Below are 20,557 nucleotides of genomic sequence, written 5' to 3'. Positions count from 1 at the left end.
CTTTATTTCTTTGACTAAAATACTTATAAGAAAAGCTCCTTTTGACAGCTTTTAGATGTTTTTTAAATGGAAGCAGTTCTCTTTTTTGCAGGCAAAGACAGGAGGGTGTTGGGGAGCATGTCTGGAGCTGTTGCCAGTGTTCTGTTTATGTATGAATTTAATGTGGGCTATTTTAGCTCCTAATACTTCTCCAGGAGCCTCGTGGGAGAAATTATTTTTTCAGTCAAGAGCTGCATCATATTATGCACGTGGATGATCTGGAGCATATTTTAGACCTTCCTAGAGGGTAGTTTATAATGACAGCCTTAGAAATGTTATTCATCCTTTGGTTTCCATGTCTGTTTTCTTTCAGTTTAATAAATTGAAACACTTCCCCTAGTCTTCCTTTTTTGTGATGTTCCTGCAAGAGCTGGGGCTGTCTGTCTGCCTAGGTCTTCCTCAAGCTTGTAAACGTTCCTTGTGGCTTTCCTCATTCCTCATAGCTTCTAATGCATTTCCCACTCTGGATTAAAGCTGCCCATTTTGGAGTGGGAACCCAGCACCACTGATCCTGCTGTAGGCTGCCCAGGGCTCTGGCCCCAGCAATCTCAGTGCTGTCTCCAAGGAGGCGATGGCAGTGGCCACTCCAGTTAAAACCACGTAGCAGATTAAGATTAGGCCGCTCTTACAGAATTCATCTCAGAAATGAGAAGGCAAACTCTTAACAGTCCAGTTCTATTGGCACCCTTTTTGTTGCTCTTTAATTCTTCTTTTCCATAAAGTTACGTTAGGTCTGATTTTTCCATTTGGTTAGTTAAGAAGCAGCAGTTTTCAGTTCACCGTTGGCTGAACCAGGCAATTTTAGGAGTTATTTTCACCCACTCAGGTGATGGAAATAACACTGCGTTGGATCTGCGTTTTTAATTTCACATGTCCCTTTACCTCTAACATTACCCTGCGATCTAAATGTCTGATTGTTTTTAGCTCTACAAAAACAAACACTCTTACAGTTCAGTGTCAACATAACTTTCTGTCCTAGTAAATGTTTAACTGTATTACGTGAACATTTAATGTTCCCTGTGTTATGAACCAGTTACCCTGAGAAGTGTGTGCAGTAAGTAAAAATAATAATGCAGGGTTTTGGAAGGAAAATGTGCAAACCTTCTGCTGCATTTGAAATGTGCAAACCTTCTACCCTGTTGGACCATGGCATTTCTGTTACAGAGATCCAGCTATTTCTGTTTTTTCCCTTTGAAATGTTACTTACTGGCTTTCTATCCCTTCATCCTGTCTGCTGTGCTCGCAGTACAAAAGGCCTTTCTGCACCTGCATATTTACCCTCCCCACAATTTCCTGAGATCTCTGTGGACATTTTCATATGGAAGTGGGTTATTTGGCTGGCATGCCAAGCAAACGGAGGCGGCTGCACACTAGTTATTTTTACAGGGTGGAGTATTGTATTTCTTTTGGTAGATATCTACAAAGCCTTACCTCAAATACACAGCTTGAAAAACCTTACCCCTCTCCCCATCCCCCAGATAGGTCACTTCTTTCTGCTTTGTAGCAGAGGATTTTATGGCTGGGTATTTCTTTGTGTGCTCTGGTTCCCTGGAGCAGAGGCTGGTTCCAGCACGTGCTGTGGCAGACATTCACCATTAAAAATCTGTCTTTTTTTTTCCCCACAAAAGCTTCCAGGACCCTTTGCAGGGTGACAGCTTGTGGCCACTTGGTGCTTTGGTTGGAACGTGCACTCCATTTGACCCTGTCCCAGCGTTAATAGGATTGTAAAGGCTGACTCCTGCGTGACCTCTTCTTGCAAACAACCCCTCACCCTGCCCCTTCCTCAGCTGCTCTACACAACAGAGCTGGGAAGTGTTGCTCCCAAGGCAGTCTGGAGTCCCAGTTCATGTTGCAGACGAAAGCAATTGGAAAAACCACTGGAAAAAAGTCAGCATGGGGCCACCTGTCCTTAAATAGTCCTGACTGTGAGAACAGTAGGCATTTGTTCGCTTCTTTAGAGGGAGCTGCTCTTAAATACCTCTATGCAGACAGCAAATTACACATTTTTCTTTCCAAGGAAGGTCTCTGTTGAATAGCAGGCAGGTGTTCACATAGGTTGCTGATTTTTAGGTGCTGTTTTGTTTCCTTCAGAGGAAGAAAGGGGTGACTGGGCTACAAATGGAACTGGCTGTGGTTTAGGTAAATAATGTCAATCCCATTGAGTGCTAAGTTAACATATAAAGTAATAAAAGGTATGACTCTAGACTAAAAGAACTGGAATTCACGCTTTTACTCACTTTCTGAAGTGTCTTTAGACCTAACTTTTAATCTCATTAATGTATATTAACAGTAATTTTTTTTAACGCTTCTCTCTTAAAAACTACTCCTGGCCTGAACTCAAAGCAGTTTATGATAAAGTCTGTGTTTTGTGTTTACCATGGTGACAGGGTTAAATTTAAATTCAGTTATTATAATCTAATGTCTTTACAGCCTCTAAATACTAACCTAGAAAAGCTTGTTGGGTAGAACAGGTTTATGCTCCTGATTCCCCCAGGCCTACCTGTAAACTCCTTATACTCATTCCTTGTAGCTTTGATATTCACTTTCCACTTTGGGAATTGGGAGGATTTTGCCACCAGCCTGCTTTGTTTGCTCACTTTTATGTAAGTTTCACTAAGGGGCTGGATTAAGTATTTTGACCTACTTCAGGTTCTTTTCTCCTTTCCAAAGCAAAGGCTGGTTTTTCACACTGCATGGCCACACCTTTCACTCATCTAGTCATCTCTCTTCAGGCCTCTCCCATGCCCAGCTCCTGACAGAACTTGTCTGGTTTTGCCCTGGGGGCAAGAGAGGAGAAGGGGTGGAGGAGAAAACCCTCATGCCATTGACAGGCAAAACACATGAATGATTCTGAGGCTTTTCTCAGTGTATGCAAAACCCAGCCAGGATTATGGGATACACTGGAATGCATTTCTTCAGAGGACCAACTGGGAGTTGGTACCACCAGGCTTTGTAAATACATGGAGTAAGACTGACATACTTCAGTGGATTATCTCCACTTTGTACTTCCTAAAAGCATGCAGGAACTTTCTGGGTGCAGAAGGGTGCTTTGTATGAACAAAGGTGGCTGAGGTGGCTGTGCAATTCCAGGTACCAGCTCAAACACAGCAACTTTTGTTTCACTGGACTAGGAAGGAGGCTAAAAGGGGGAATGAAATGTGTTGACCTACCAGCTACTTAGCTGATCCGTGGCTAGGAGTAGTGGTTGATTTGTGATGGCAGCAATACTGTGAGCAGGCAGGAAGGGCACTGCAGTGTCTCTCTGCAACACTTCCATCTTTCAGTGTCTCCAAATTGATACAGATTTGCTTCATGAATCATAAACTGCAGAAGCTTTTAGACTGGAATTTTTATCTGCTAATCACAACACATGTTGTTGTGTTGGAAAAGACTAAGAGTGAACAAGTCCATACTAAAATACAACCCAGATAATCTAATGGGAGTATCAAGAAATGGCACATGTTCAGTCTCAGACATGCTTTTGTTGTGGGACACCTTTCCAATACTGGTGGAGTTCAATGGAGGGATAAGTTCTAAGCACAGCGGGTTTGCTGAAGATACAGTGCCAAATTAATTGACGATGTAAAAGGGCAACATTCCTTTGCTGCTGCTCATGAATTGTGCTAGCAATAAAATCAGACCAAACAAGTTAAATAGCCTTGTAAATGATGTAAAATTAGCTCTAACCTCATCTCTGGCACCAGTAATATACTTAAGACTCTGGAAGCATAGATCATGTGTGTATATTGTGGTTGATAGTAGCTTCAATCTAGACCTGTTTATATAAATTAGTGGCTTTATCTGATTTTGCGGCCAGTCAAAAGCGTAACTCTTCTATTACAGTGCAAATCAGGATTTAAACCTATAGTCAGGGTTGGGGCTTCTGGCCAGGAGCCAGCGCAGGCCTCTCTTAGAAAGCCTTCCTTTAGCGCAACAGCAGCTAAAACCTTCCTTTTGACTCCCCTCCGACCTCAGGGCATGTCTCATTAGCAGATTAAGTCCAAAGTTAAACGACTCCTCCGGGAGCAGAGGATGCAGTGTCTACAGAGCCTGCCACTCCAGCTGAAATGATTTTCCTAAAGCCAGATAAGGAGCTCTGTGACTTGCCAAAGGGGAGAAGATCCAGAGATAAGGTTTGGTTTGCAAAACTTCGCTCATGAATAAATCCTGGGAAAATCTGCACTAAGCTGTGATGTCACAGCCCTTGCCTACTTTCAAGTTAATGAAGAGGAGGCCGTGCTAAGTTCCTCTGTCACCATAAATCTCCGCTTTCCTACACCCAACAGTAGGAAGATGCCTGCCCTGCTGCTGCCCCACTCTCGTCACAGCCCTAGCACAAGGAATTGCTGTAACATTCCACCTGCCTCCCTGGCTGCCAACCACCCGGGTCACCCAGGGGTAACCAGCAGGCAGGGAGCCTCCAGGAGCTGCCACGGGGATTAAACCACCTCCCCGGGCTCCTGCCCTCTGCAATTTTCTGGTCAGTAACTCTCTGAAAGGAGAGCGTGTCTAGTGTGGTAGGGAGGGGCTGGCAGGACAGTATGGTGAGAGCTGAAAGGGGAGAAGAAATGGGGGCTGGATTCTTTCCAGGATGGAAAACTGTCTGTCCAAGAACTTATCTGAAACACAAATTAAATATTCCTCTATCCACCATTAAATTAACCGTGAATGGGTGGCTGTGCAACATCCTGACAGGCCGTGTAATGAGGAACACCGTGTTTCTTTTCTTCTTTATTTCTCTGCATTTTCCTCTGTCCCAGGCAGGAATTTCTTTGTCTGTAAGTCATTCTCTCCAGGCCTAAACCTCCAGTGAGCAGAAGGGTTTGTTCAGGAGCATTGGGAACATGCACAATTATCCCTGACTCTTAATTTAGTAAGAATGTTACAAATAACCCAACCTTATGAGTTCCAACTCATAAGCAGCAACTCACCTAATTGCAGGTTTTGCAGAAGGAGGTGAATTCAGGAGAGCAGGGAGGTTTGTAGGAAATCTCAGGCCACAATAGTAGACCTAGGAGAACCTTGGTGAAACTGATGCAGGCAAGAGGAGACAAGTATTGCCTACACAGGAACACTGCCAAAACCCTCTGTAAAGACAGAGCTCAGGAGCAACAGAAACCTCAATTAGGAGGCTAACGCAGCAACTAAAAGTCTTGTCTCTCTGTAAGATGTGATCTCCTCAGAGGCCAGAGGGAAGCCCTTGCCAATTTAATTTGGCGGGATGTCAGAGAGAAAAGTCTTATATGTCTTGTAGGAACAGTCAGGCTCAAATTTGGACCAAAAGCAGGTTGTATTGAGTTCTGAGTTTTATCCATCTGTAAAAAGTAGCAGCAGTGACGGCAGGAAACCTCTTGTGTCGTTGGGGAACTTTCTGCTGTCACAAAAGAATGTCCTTTTATTTGCTGCTTTTTTCTTACTCAGGCTGAAGCTTTCACCTGAGTGTGAACAGTATCAAGGACACAAAAACTTCCCATGGAAAAAGAATCAGTGCTGAAGTTAATGCTGTCAGCAGGAGAGCCAGCAAATACTGTCTTCCCCAGAAGGCCCAAATTTTAATGGGGTCACCTCGCAAGACTTGCCTGTAGGATATTAAAGGTCCCAAAGTAACTGTTGGGGCATAAAAAATGTTATGTCCGAGAGTTGCATCACAGACAGATGTTCCTTTGACAGATAGTCCTTTGCTTACGATTCTTCCATGTATCTTTCCTGACACTTGGTGCATCAGTGGCAGCTCTTGGGAATAGGATGTTTGAAACAGATTAAAGTGAAGAGTGAGGGATCTGCTTTTTATTTTGCAATAGCAGTGGGAAACCTGAAGTGCTGTGTATGTGAGGTCTGTTTGTTGCCTCATTCCCCTTGTCATAATATCATAGAAGCATAGAATGGTTTGGGTTGGAAAGGACCTTAAGATCATCTAGTTCCAACCCCCCTGCTGTGGGCAGGGATACCTAACACTAGACCATGTTGCCCATGTCTGTCTGATCTGGCCTTGTCTGCCACATTAATTCTCTTTCTCTTCCTCTCCTACCTTCCGTCACTCTTCAACTTTTCAGTTCATTTTTTACTGTCTCATTTGACTGATCCAGCCCTAAGAGGCTGAAGTTCACCCTGTTGCAAACACAGAGTGGGCATCAGACTTGATGCTTAAGGTTGACATTTTGTAATGTTTTTTTTCTTCCCTTTCCAAGAGAGGTGTAGGTTGTGAAAGAGAGAGCAAGTATGTGTGTGCTCGTAGCTGAATGGTATTTTGTAAATATTTCCTGAAAGGTTGTGAAATTTCTCACATGTTCTTGGTTTCCTGTCAAGTCTGCAGAGTAGGCATAAGAATTATCCCCCAGTCTAGCTCTGAGTTCAGCAGTGAGTAGCCATTGGTTTTACAAGCTCTGTGCAGATGCCAAAGCCTGATAGCTACGGGTGATGTGCTGAGGCTTTTGAGGACAGGCTAATATACAAGCTCCATTTTTAGCCAGATATTTTCCTGCAGTTTTGAAGGTTTTTAATGGGTTTTTCCTTGAAAATTACTTCACCTGAGATAAGATTTCCCATGAAGTGACTGGCATATTTATACATGCTCTGAAGTTTCTAGTTAACCAACTCATTAGCCCTTTGGTGATTTTGAGACTGTATCAGTCTGTGTGTATGTTCACAGATGTGGCACTGACTTATAAATGGGATTAAATTATTATTTATAATAATGATTTATATTAAATTATAAATTTAACTCATTTAGGAAAGGGTCGAGAACCCAGGTGAGTAACCTTAAAAAAAAATAGAAAAGAAGGATATATACCAGGAAAAAATGTTTCGGTTGAATCTTTTTATTGGTAGATGAATGTTTGAAATACAGTGCTGGAAGCACCAAATGTTCTGTTTCTGTGGATATTCACGGTTGTTCTTTGTACAAGCAGTATTGTATCATCTTTCCTGTGTTAAATGGGAGTGGCAAGAGGGATCTTGCATATATTAATTGCAAAATAAATTCGTGCTTGAAATTTCTCACTTCAGATATATGTATTAGGATGAATCTCTTGTTTGAACTGCAGTTAGGACATCAGCCTGCAAACAGCACTGCGAACAGTTACAGATGATACACTGAAAAAACATGTTTTACTGCAGAGCAGATGCTGTCTCCAAATGTAGAACAAGAAGCAGATGACATACCAGATATATAGGAAGGTCTGGGACTTTAGAAGAAATTTATCTTTGTGTGTGTATAGCAAAATCAGGGATAGATTTGAAATTCTGTGATACAGAAAATTTGCCGTTTCATAGATTAGTCATGTTAGGCTAAAGATGTGGCATTTTGTATTGCTTGTAAAGAACCTGGAAATACTGTATCAGCACTGGGATACAGCTACCTCCAGGATATTGAAGTCCCATCCTCATGTAATAGGAAATCATTGTTAGTTCTAAATGAAACAATGCAAAGGGCTGGCAGTGAAAACACAACAAAGATATTCATCAAATTGTTGAAGTTAGGAAGCATGTTTTAATTATTTTAGATTTGAAGCAGAAGCAGTTTGACTCTAACAAAAGTTTCTTGCTGCAGATCATCCTGTGGGGTCGAACTGAGAAATGCCTGAAGGAGACCACAGAGGAAATCAGGATGATGGGGACAGAATGTCATTATTTCATCTGTGATGTAGGAAATCGAGAGGAGGTCTATCAGCAGGCCAAAGCTGTGCGGGAGAAGGTTAGTGTCTGTGTAGAAGCACTGTTTGTGGACAGCACTGAGTAATGACTCTGATTGATATGGAAAAAAACAGATTGGCAAATCAGGAAAAAAAAAGAGGGGTGACCATCCAGATTGTGTTGTACAGAGTCCAGCTACCTATTCTAAGTGATTACAAGCCTTATAAGCAAGAATGTCGAAAGCTAGGAAAATAATAACATATTTAGGTAACAATGGATACTGAGATCTAGCGGTGACAAGGACAGATATTAGTTGTAACAAGGAATGTGGGGTTTTTTTGCAGGTGGGTGATATCACTATCCTGGTGAACAATGCTGCTGTGGTCCATGGGAAGAGTCTGATGGATAGTGATGATGATGCACTGCTCAAATCACAACATATAAACACCCTGGGACAGTTCTGGGTAAGACGAGCTCTTGTACCAATCACATGCATTCAGAATTGGGAGTGAGTGACAGGAGCCAGCAAAAAATTGGCTGTTACTAGGTCTTTTTAAACAATGCTTGGTAAAATGAGTCTGTTGTGAAAAGGAGACAGAAAAAACAATGTGAGGGGGAAAAGCCAAGGGAAAAAAAGTCTAAAAATTTGATTTTTCCCAGTAGTAACAGTATTTGATGTTCTTGTAGCCCCATTCTGTGATTTCCAGTAAAACATCCAATTTCTTTTGAGAAAGCCTGAGCTTTCAGAGGGTAGTGCTCTGTACAGAGAAGTGTGTGGACCATCAGAGGAGAGAGATTTTGTTTCTATACAAACTGTGCCTGTTTAGAATCTCAGAGAATGACAAAGCAACAAGGTCCTGTCCCACTCTTCCCTAGCATAGTGAACAGCACAATTTGTTGTCTCTCTGTCACCTTTTTTTTTTTTAAGTAACTTTTGTTTTTGTTGTATGTCTGCTGAACAAACTTTTTTCTTTTTTTAACACTGTTATTCTTCAGACCACCAAAGCATTCCTTCCAAGGATGCTGGAGTTGCAGAAGGGACACATTGTTTGCCTGAACTCTGTCCTGGCCTTGTCAGCCATCCCTGGTGCCATTGACTATTGCACCTCCAAAGCCTCATCCTTTGCCTTTATGGAGAGCCTGACCTTAGGGCTGCTTGATTGCCCTGGAGTGAATGCCACAACAGTCCTGCCCTTCCACACCAGCACAGAGATGTTTCAGGGCATGAGAATCAGGTCAGTCAAGGGGAACTAGAATAAAGCATCTCATCTTAATGAATCATCACAATACACTCCTAATTAATGCTTTATTTAGTTAAGAGAATTTAATGTCTCATTTGGCTGCCTGCGAACAGAGGGTCACTCTAGGCCAGCAGGGACTCATCAGACTGGTTCCTTCGGTTGCTGGCATATTCACACAGCCTGCCTTACCGAGTGAGACATTTGCTTCTGCATAGAAAGCTGAAAGTTATTTTCCCTGAGTGCATTTAGGCCATATGCAGTCACCACAGAAGAAAGGGAGGTAATCTGAAAGCTGAGGTCATTTAAGAGGCGCAGTCTACAAATTACTTGAGAATTAATGGTACAAATTCCTTCTTTATTCATTGAAATACTTAATTCTTTCCACTGAAAGGAATGACAGCCACTTCCTGAAGTAAAGCTAGTCAGTACCTCCTTTCAGCCTCAATCTAAGAGAACAAGCTAAATTCAAAGACTAAAAGCTGACCAAATTAATCTTTTACAATGGACAAAGTAACTTATTAATATAGTTAGTGCTAGTGTTCTCTTAGACAAGAAAATCTGCAGTGTCAAGCTACTGCTGGAGCTGGGCAAAGCCTTCTGTTCGGTATTAAAAGCAATGCCTTTCACCTGTCAAGAATTTGAATCAAGCAAAGAGTAATAGAGAGGAAGAGGAAAACCAACACTGAAATGACAACATTTTGGGATTAGTTTGCATGCAGTTTAAGAAAACCCCTGAATCAAGGTTCTGAGCACACTCTGCCACTTCTTCCTGAAGGCACTAACATGTACGTTTAGCTAAACCAGCAGTACTGGTTGGAACTGGGCTTTCTGCTTTCAGCATTCTGGCTGAAACTGGAACTTTCTGCTTCTTCCAGCCTGCTTTGGGGCATGTTTGAATGCCAGAAACCAGCAATAGCTTAGTGAGTAACAGGACTTGGACAGTGATATCTTAAAGCAGGAGGTTGGTTAACAAATAATTATTTTATTTTTTACTTTATTTACTTAGGTTCCCTAACCTTTTTCCTCCTCTCAAGCCAGAGACAGTGGCTAGGAGGACAGTAGAAGCAGTTCAAATGAATCAAGCCTTCCTGCTACTTCCGTGGACAATGCATGTTCTTGTCATCCTGAAGAGGTAAATATTTCACAGAATCACAGAATCACAGAATCCCAAGGGTTGGAAGGGACCTCAAAAGATCATCTAGTCCAACCCCCCTGCAAGAGCAGGGTAACCTACAGTACATCACACAGGAACTTGTCCAGGCGGGCCTTGAATATCTCCAGTGTAGGAGACTCCACAACCCCCCTGGCAACCTGTTCCAGTGCTCTGTCACTCTTACAGTAAAGAAGTTCTTCCTGATGTTAACGTGGAACTTCCTATGTTCCAGTTTACACCCATTGCCCCTTGTCCTATCACTGGATATCACTGAAAAAAGCCTAGCTCCATCATCCTGACACCTACCCTTCACATATTTGTAAACATTAATGAGGTCACCCCTCAGTCTCCTCTTCTCCAAGCTAAAGAGACCCAGCTCCCTCAGCCTCTCCTCATAAGGGAGATGTTCCATTTCCTTTGCCCAGCAATAGCCTCACCAATTTGGCAAGACTGGCTTACAGTCCCTCTGTGTCTGTCAAACAGTTTGGCTGTAACCCAATATCCAGGATCAGATTTGTCCATCCCTTCCCAAGAAAGACATAGAAGCAAAAACTTCTTGAGGTTCCCTTCATAGATGTTTTCCCTGGATATGACCCTTTTATGAAACAAGTTTCACTCCCCAAATCTGGATTCCTGAGGTCTGAACTAGTATTTGTATCTAGGAAATTTCTTAACAATTAACATATGCATGGAGCTGATTTGGATTTAATAAGCCACTGTTTGGGCTCCAGGCTCCGTGTTGTAAAGGATTTCTGCACAACAAGGTATGTGTATCACAGCTGGACTTCCTTGTGCTAAAGCAATCAAACTGTTAAAAAAAAAAGTATTTTTGTGTATGATTAGGACAGGAATTTTAAAGTCCCCAAGGAAAGAAATTCATAACTTCATATCCTGAAACAACTAAAGAGAAAGGACATTTAAAATTGTGTTTCCATGAGAGTTTCCATTAAAGCCTTCAGTCAGAAACTGAAACAAGGTCATGAGATTTCTGTAGAAAATAGTTACAATACTGCATTGCAAACAAGAAAAATAATTCACAATAAATGCTTTGCTCTGTGATACTCTCAAAAGTTCCCAGAAGTTCTAGATACTGAAAAAAGGCCATTCTCCTTCTCCTGTAATGTAAGAATTAATAATCCATTTTCCTTTACAGTAGTTGTCAGGAATCAGATCTATATCCATGCCTTATGATAACGAGGGCACATGCCTAGCACAAACAGATGGCAGGTTCACCAAAGCACTCAGGTTAAATCTGTGTATATCAGAGTCCAAGATTCTACACAGAAATGGGGAGGAATAAAACATGATGGTATCTTCCATTTTTTTGCAGTTTTTACAGACATTTTTGTATAAATATTCTGTAGAGAAAGAGCAACTTGATAGAACTTTCTCCCTTTAGACCTACTCAACAGCAGGATACTGACATGTTTTGTCTGTGCACCCTCAATGGTTCATTTTGAGAATATATATGCTTATGCATGTGTGTACATTAAATGCATATTTACACATCCTCTTACTAGAACAGACTAAGAGGTTTGTTTGTCTGGTCTGCTTATTTTCTTTCTGCTTCTCCTGCAGCATTCTCCCTCAGGCAGCACTTGAAGAAATCCACAAGTTTTCTGGGAGCTACACCTGCATGAATACTTTCAAAGGACGAACATAGACTTAATGGTGCAAAGACTGTTCTTCAGTGGAACCAGCACAAGCATGAAAATCCTGACAAGGCTGTGAATCAGCAGTCTTGGCTTTCAGCCTGTTCATGTGACTTGCGCTGCTCTGAGGCAACACATTTCTTGCAGGTCATATCCATAGTAACATGACCTTTGCACAAGATTGAATAACTAGACTATGGACCCTTGGAAAGAAAAACAAAAAGTGTGAGATGTTTATGTGATGGTTAATTCTTTAGAGTTCAATTGTTAAATCTACTCATAGTTTTAAGATGTAATTTTTGTTCCTAAAGTGTCTGTAGGCTGTTTCAGCACATCACACCCCATGCATTCTTTCTGCCCTCTTCAGAGGAACTGCGATTACAAACTGCTTCTGGTTTCATTTCAGCTTTTTCAATGAGGAACTTAAAAAATACTTTGAAGAACTAAGTTATGGACATTTAATGGAAGCTTCCTTCCCTTCCTTAACTTTACATCCCTTCATGAAGCTGTTCCCAAGTCACATCAGGGAAGGAACAAACTGTGGGGCAATGTTTTCTTTGATAAGGGCCACCCAGGACTTCTGTCTGGAAGGACTGAGCTGGGCTCAGGAAAGCTGTCTTACTTCACCTGAGAAGGCTGGAGGGGAATGCTCAGTCAAAAGAGCAGCCAGTTAGAATAATGGAAGATTTCTGTCACTGAACTCATCTATGAAATTTAATTGTCTTTCTGGATATCTTTGTTCATTTATGTTAAAATACATATATATTTTCAGCTTTAATCCCAGATTGCCACGCAGGTAGACAGCATCACACTGGGGACGAACTAAATCTAGAACTAAAACTAGAGTCTGCTTGTACAAACATACATTCACTGACATAATCTATGCAGAAGAAAAGCCATTGTTTGAATCTGAACAGTGAAGTAAGTGGAATAATGGTCTAAAAACAAAAGAGACAGTACTTAGTCCTTATGAAATGGGAAGTTTGGAAGCACAGTTAGCAAAGACCTGATTAAATGCACATTGAATTCAACTGGGTCTATACCCATTGTTTGTTAGGGGCATTGAGTCAGACACTGATCAGCCAGAAGTGATAAATACTGCTCGGACTGAAATGCCAGAAGCAGCTAGACATTATTTATTTTTGTGGTGATACATTCTCTTTGACAGCCTAGTAAGAGCAACACTGCATTCCTGTGCCAGATGCAGCATGCAGCAGTAGGCACAGTAACATAGCTGGAGCACTACTAAAAGAGGAATTAATATAAAATAATACAAGGAAGCAGCAAGCCCAACTGGAGAACACCTGAATGAGCGCCTCAAGGAAGGCCACCTGGTTAAAGGAGTGAATTTAAGGCTCCTGAGTTGAATTTCAAGCTTTTCTGTAAATGTCCTCTGTAACCTGAGGCAAACTGCATAATTTCAAACCTGACCTGCAAAGCAGATATTTATAGTGTGTCCCTACCTCAAAGTTGTAAGTCTGACTACCTAAATGTTTGCAAAAAACTCAGCAAATTCAAATGGAACATGCTCTAGAAAGGAAAAGTAGTATTTCTTCATAAAGCAAGAGCTTATGTACAAAAGTTTTGAAGAGGAAAACCCTCATATGCCTAAATATATATTTTCCTTTGAGAGACCTGATTTACAGCAGAAAAGTTGTGAGTTGTATTTGAAATACTCCTTTGGTTCTGCCATGTAGAATGGAGACCAGTGATTTAGGTGCAATAATGTGAATTGAATGTTAAAAACTAGTAGCTATGTATCTTCTTGAGCAGTTCAAGAGGAAGACAGCACCCAAGGTGCCACTGATACAAGCCCCTCTGCTTGTGGGGGTGTTCTGAGGAGCTCTCCTGGCTGGGTCAGTGCTTCCCTTCTAAGTGCAGAACATACAAGCTGTAGCACTGTGCCAGCTCTGGAAACGTTTCTTACAGTGGAGTTTTGTTTTGAATTCCTAGATGTCTGAGGCTCTCTGGAGAGGATGAAAAGTAACTTTGATCTATGATTTTGACACCCACCCTCATAGATTCTTTCAGCTTTATTTTTTGTCAATTTTTTGAGAAGAAAGCCAGTTCATTGAAAACATAAGTGCAATGAGGGGAGAACCCTTACAGGACCTGCCAGAAATACTGAAGGTACCATATTTATCACAAGGCACTTGGGAAGGGATGATCAGACATACCTGCCCTTCTGCACTCTGATCCTTACTGGTTTCTCATTAATCACAAGCGTGCCAGACTTGTAGATGCAAGAGCAAACAGAATTGGTGAAAGAGGGTGCAGTCCTCCTTTAATTAAGCCTTTATGCTGAGATTCTATTATTTGATAACATCCTAATGCAATAGGGAGGTAAAAGCTGGTACACACATTGAAATTAAGTCCCCACATGTTCCCAAATCCTCGGATGAATCTGCTCTTTTCCTGTGCTGCATAAAAGACATTCCCTATCATAGAGGTTGTTTTACATACTAAGTGCTGTTGATTTCTTTCTAATGAATATAAACAAGTCAGAACATAGCTGAGACTCTCATCATCTCACTCCTCTCATGCACACGCACACAAACTTCCCTCTCTCTTTCCCTCAGGGTCTCTGAGCGGACAGCAGGTCAAATAGCAGTCACAGTGGGGGAGAGGTATGCAGCAAACAGAAAATAATGAGGAAAACATTGACTTTGCTTTTCAAATAGTAAGGAAGAGTTGGGTAAGAGAATTTCTTGTGAGTGTTGCAAGACAGAATGCTCCTTATTCAGTGAGCTACTTGCAAATCTGGATGCATACATTTGAAGACTTGTTTTTTTGTAGAAAGGCTCTTCTGGAATGCCTGCTGAGGTTTACTCTCCCCTTCACATAAGGTTAGTATTGGGTAATCTCAAAGTGCTACAAATGTCCACAAGCTTTGTTGAAGCCTAAGGCCTTCTCAGAGGAATTTCCGCCCCTTGACTTACTTACTTTAATTTTGGTTTTCCTTGCTCTCTCGACTGCCTCCTGCTTTCCACTGCACTAGGTTTTTTCCCTTCTGTTTTCCTATGTCATCACTGCACTTCTCCGTGCCACCATCTTGAAGCCAGATGTCATACAAAGACTCTGAAGTAAGTTGAAATCCGGGTATATATTTATTATCCTGCTGGAGGAGTCTAGGTGAAGCTGTAGGAACATGTCACCAAAGTTTCATATGAAATTAGTTTTACTTGCTCCAATCTGTGAAGAAGTAGAAGACCTCTTACCATCATTTTTATTCAGGAGATTGCTGCTGGTTTAAGATATGAACTATAGAGAAATGTTAGCTGTTTTGGGACATACATTCTCCTGACATCAAAGACCATGTTTTAATGGGAGGATCTTTAAGTTCCAGGTGCCAGGTGCTTTCAGAGCCTGGTGTTCATACAAAGTATTTTTCAGAATCAGCGAGGCAGGGCAGGGAGAGGAGTCCTACGTAAGTAAATCTGATGCCTCATGTGAGGTTGTATTTTGGTTTTAATGAGGAAAAGACAAAAATCATGTTCCCTTATGTAACCTTGGTGAAATTTAAAAGGCTCTTCCAGGCATATCCCTGCTGATAGCTTGGTTTTAGCAGGATGAAGAAAAGAAGTAAGCCCTGAAGATGGGAACTTCACAGAAAGTGCCTGGGCAAGTGATACTGATGTTTGTAAAGAGGAACTTGTTGTACTTTCATGTAAGGTGTTAATAAGTGTGGGTGGGTATGATCCCATCTCCTTTCAGACAACTCCCTGAACACTCCCACCTTCAGATATTAACAGATAGTGCTGCACTTGCCAAATCTCATAAAAACCCAGTCACAGACTCAGTATAGGCAAAGCATAAATGGGTGCATTTATATTGAAGAGAATACATCTGTTTGTAGCAGACATTAATGTGGCCTCATGCTTTCCTTGAGCTGAACTGCAGCTGTTGAGAAAAGAATACAGAGTGACCTTGGATCATCTATTTTGGTTTTATGTCTTCATGTAGCTTTAATAAACTTAATCTTGCTGATGGCCACTTTTTTGACAGCAACTTGTTCATAAGTTTGGGGGTAAAGCAAGATTATGCCAAATGTAATCTTGCATTTTCACCAACCAACCAACTGCCCCAAGAATCAGAATACTCTGTGCTGTCTTTATATCGCCCACCTCCCTGGTGCTAAGATCCTCCAACCTGTTATTGCTTCTCACCCTGCTGGAATTTGGAGACCGGGCAAAACCTGTCAGCCACGAGCAGCAGTTACATTCTCTAGTCAACAGAACCCTCTTTGCTAGCGTGCTTTTCTAAAGGATAATTTGAGATGTGAATACTGACAGATTTAGGATTGCTGTGGCTTTCTGGCTCTCTCACAGATTTCAGCAACTAACTTGGAGATGACATGAAGGAAAGCAGAACTTCATCTTCTGCCTGCTAGTCATTCTCCTTTATCCACTGTTTCCTACAGGAAGCTGGCAATTTGGTCACTTTTCTGACTGATAAACTGCCCCTCTTCTCACCCTCTGGTTTACTAAAATCACCTCAGTACCTTTCTTCAATCCTCTCAGGGAGTGGCAGCTTCAACAGAAACAACCCTTTCTGTATTCTTGAGGAGAGTCAGGTCATTGAGGTAATGTGTGAAGGAGAAGACCAGGCTCTGCTTTGATGGGTCTGAGCTACCCTACTTACTGTACACTATTTATGGATGACCTGAGTGGTGCCAGTACCATGACAGGTAGTGAGTTTCCTCTGCTCCTGTCATCTTTCCTTGAAATGTAACACCCTCTTTTGCTTCTGTAACAGATGCCTCTAATGCTTTAGCAGAAACAAACTCTGTGGACAGGGTACAACTGAAAAGCCCAGCACTCTGAGGAAACAATTTGTATCTTCACACCCTTGGGGACACAGAGTCCAAACTTAATAGTTCCTAATGCTCACCTTTGCTATGGGCATTGTCACATACTAATGCAGAAAAAAAAAACACCTGAGGCAAATGTATATGTTGATTTGTGCATAAATCTAGAAAAGAACAGCTCCTTAAATGAGAGAAGAAAGCACTCCAGTTTGAGCTGAGCATGAGTAAGCATATAAGAAAACAAAATAGAGGATAGATGCAATTCTAGAGGGAGTGCGATGGCCCTAAACAGACTGTGGTGAGACGCCACCTCATATTCCTGCAGTTAGCTAACACTAGAGGCATGTGATTTCCATCCAAAGTCTATAAAAGCGGCACGTTGTTACTCTTCATTCTTACGGGTCATCATGCCCTAAAAAGCAGTTCATTAGCTTTGTAGCCAGTTAGTTTGCTCTCTTGTGCCATCCATCATGCCCAGGTATTACAAGGACATGTAGTTCTCTGGCTTGTGTTAGTAATCATCCTGACCAAGTGCTCCCAAGTAGATGTGGTTCAGTTTCTTGTTTTTTTTCTTATTGAAAAGCATATTTTTTAAAATTCAGATTTTATTTATCTGAAAGAGTTGCCTCTGTGTTGTTCAGGCTTTTCACAGACAAGCATCCTAGGCATGAATTTTCCCTGTCTATATTAATCAAATGATAATGAATACAGAAGTGAAAAGCTGTTGTTTGACATCTTCCCCAAGCTTCCTCATTCCCAAAGCCGTGTGGAATTATTGGAAAGAAATACTGTTGGAATATCAATGCCTTAAATATGGACATGTCAGAAGCCTTTTGACTTCTGACAGAAAGCGACCCTGTCTTCTAAAATTGACTACAGATCTTATGAGGCAGTTATGAGCAAACCGCTATTAAAGTGCACTGATACAGAGGAAGAGGGCATGGAAAGCTGCAGTACATAGCAGCACTGAACAAATGGATTTAAACTTGTGGTCCCCCGAGATGCTTTTGAAAAACACAGATTAAAGAATGGGATGACACGTGATAGCCAGTACAGAACCAAGTATTGCAGTGAGGTCAGGCACCTAAGGGTGTCTGAGAGTAGCCTATGTGACTTCCAGAAGTCCTTCCTTAGATTTCAACCCTGACTAGTAGTTCCTTCCCTTGAACCACTCTGTGCAAACACTGCAAATATGTTAACCAAAATGCTGCTCATCTTCCTTTTCAACTTTAGGCTTCTGCTTTGGGCATTGCTCTTGATCTGATGAGTGTTCCCAGGGACTGCTCTGCCATGTTTGTTACACTGTTAACATTAGCTGTAAGAAAAGGCGACAATTCATTGCCATCTATATTCCAGACAAGTCAACAGTTAGTGCCTTTGTGCAGAGAAATGACTGCAACAAATGAAGGGGTGATACAGTTTCTGAAATATTTTAGCTACGTGAAAAATGCTGTCATATGAAATCAGAGTTTATAATAAAAAGGGCTCATCTCAGAAGAACATAAACAGAAGATAGAAATGGTCGTAATGGAAAACGAGTGATAGTGGAACACACAGGTCCTCTTCCTTGAGCCTGCTGGGAATGCTGATTTCATGCAGACATGCCATAGTGAAGTCAGTTCCCTCACACGGTCATTACACCCCCTGCAACTCAGCATGTTACAAGTAAGAGCAGAGGTAACAAGTCTCTGCTCACTCAACTGTTGAATATAGCAAAATAATTGCTTATTAAAAAAAAAAAAAATCCATCAGAGAACAGAGCAATTCTTCAGTCTCAGCCTTAGAGAATGGAGAAGACTTGCTCAGATACCAGAAAGAGAAGCTACAGCAGCTCTTAGTTTATTCCTTGAGGTCTTAGGCCACATTTTGCCTATGGGAAATAATAAATAAAGTGAGAAGAATATGAGTGACTCAAATCAGCAACAGGATTAAACAGAATCACAATTGTGAGCTATTCCTTGGCTTTCTTTTCCCCAGCAACAAAATACCTTGTGGTCTTTCCTGGATTCCCACTAGGGCTGCAAATTCATGGAGAATACTTGCAGAGCTGGGCAATAGTTTGTCACTCTTCTAAGGGCTGTGCAAAAGGCAGCAGAGAGCAGCAAGCAACAGTACATGTGCTTTAGCAGCTGATTAGTCTGTAACTTTCAGTATTCTAATATTCTTGAATATTCAGTATTAGTGATCTGACATGTTTCTCAACTGTATGCTATTGCAAAAATCCCTCCTTCACCCACATTAACTATTATAATACCTTTGAACCCTAAAACATTCAGCTTCTCTGTTGTCCTGTTGACATAGCTGAGGTTTAACATAGTATGAGGTTTACACTTTGGAGTGTAACATCAAGCGAAATAAGAGTGTTGAATTTCTTTAGGAGGGATCTCAATGCTGAAACAGACAAGTAATGAAAACAAGAAGTGTTGATGTCCTGCAGCAAAAGTTGCTGCATATGTCAAAACCCAAAGAAGTTGAGTACCAACAACTGTGTTTAAACATTCAATAGACTGCTCAGCTTCCATCGTTACAGGGTTATAGCATTGAGCCTTCTGACCTCCCTTTGATTGGTTTAAACATACAGTCGATGCATCTTCATTCCAGTTAAAACCAGATATCCTAATACACATCCCCTGTGTTCAGCCAAATTATAGAATTGTAAGTTTACTTATGTTAAAACTATAATTTATTTTTCAGTTCAGGCAGTTACTCCTCACAGCTCTCAATCCCTACATCAAATAATAAAATAATCTTAATTCTGTCAAACTCTTAAGCCCAGTATTTAGGAGCACTGAGGCTTTCTGGCTGGAGATGTCACGTTTTCTATGATATAATCTTGTAGGTAGTGTTGCAATCTTCAGTATTTCCCTTTAAAACCTCTTCATATTGTCAGTCAGTTCTGCCAATGGCTCCTCACAGCATATTTTATATAACTTGTCTTTTAGACAAGTTATATCCTGTCTTCTTCAGTGAACTGAGTTCTTGTAAATGAACTTCCAGAGAAGACAAGGCGTTTGTTCTTTTGAATGAGCCACAGGAGCCATGCTGAGTTTATTTTAGCTGGGTTTATATTAGGTTTGATTTTTGCTGATTCCTTCATTTTTCAGCATTTTGGCTGTCTCTTCCAGTTGCTCCTGTTGGGGATGACTGCGTTTTGAGATTTTCTAAGCCAGAATGCTATTCATGCAGGTTGTTAATCCCTGTGCCTCCCCTCCAAGCAGTCTCTCACTTGTGTGTGCTGGTGTTCACACCTTCTCATGCGTTAATACTGCAAACTGCCCTAAGTATCTTTGAGATTAGCTTCCTTTAAAGCATGAAGTGTATGAAAATCTCAGCAAGCCAGCATTACTTCTACCTAACAAGTTCAGAACTGCACATTCTTTTTAACACTTAGGGGATCTGAGTTTGAACTCGGAAGGACTCTTACGTAGTGGCTGCCCAGAACATCACTTTATGGCTAAAGGGGGAATCATGAGCTGTAATTCAAACCATTAAAGCAGGAAGGTTTGCTGAAATGGGCAGTATCTGCATGAAAAGTCCAGAGAGTACAAATGGTAAGTGTAAGTGCAACATCCCTGCTTTCTGCAACAAGGAATCAAACTGTAGGTCTACTGGCATTTTATAGATCAGTACTCAATAGAAAATAAAGACACATGAACCTTTTCCATTGGTCTGAATAACTAAAGTGCAAGCCCTGTATTTCCATTACCCAGGGTAAGCACTGCTGTTGGATTTGTTCTGATAATTTACCATTCAGGAATATGAAAATAGATTTTCTGATGATACCTAGAAGTGTCCTTTTGCAGTATAAAGTATGGATCATCTTGGACGTGCTGTAAGGCTGGATAGGCAACTTCTATTCTTGTGATCATTTCAGCTAGTATTACTGTTTGCAATGGAAATTCTTGCTGTAAAATTAACCTGCTTTCAGTGGATCATTTTTAAACAGACTTCTTTCAAATTTTTATTTATCAAACATTTATATACTTAACAATTCTCAACCAGTGATTTCCTTGCAAGCTATTCATCATAACTA

General features: G+C 41.2%; 1 protein-coding gene across 3 annotated transcripts in view; it reads left to right on the top strand.

Annotated features, from left to right (window-relative positions):
• The window catches only part of DHRS3 (dehydrogenase/reductase 3), a 34,757-nt gene extending 14,573 nt beyond the window's left edge, over window positions 1-20,184 (top strand). For all 3 annotated transcript variants that reach the window (XM_065696243.1, XM_065696244.1, XM_065696245.1), the window contains 5 exons: window positions 7,589-7,732; window positions 8,016-8,135; window positions 8,668-8,906; window positions 9,919-10,044; window positions 11,644-20,184. In XM_065696243.1, coding sequence (XP_065552315.1) covers window positions 7,589-7,732; window positions 8,016-8,135; window positions 8,668-8,906; window positions 9,919-10,044; window positions 11,644-11,728 — 714 coding nt within the window. In that variant the 3' untranslated portion in view covers window positions 11,729-20,184. The remainder of the gene's footprint in view (window positions 1-7,588; window positions 7,733-8,015; window positions 8,136-8,667; window positions 8,907-9,918; window positions 10,045-11,643) is intronic.
• The last annotated feature ends 373 nt before the right edge of the window (window positions 20,185-20,557 follow it).

This window comes from Lathamus discolor, chromosome 16 (assembly GCF_037157495.1).
Source record: "Lathamus discolor isolate bLatDis1 chromosome 16, bLatDis1.hap1, whole genome shotgun sequence".
NCBI lineage: Eukaryota > Metazoa > Chordata > Aves > Psittaciformes > Psittacidae > Lathamus > Lathamus discolor.
The sequence above is the reverse complement of the archived record's forward strand: the minus strand, read 5'-3'. Positions and strand labels throughout refer to the sequence as shown.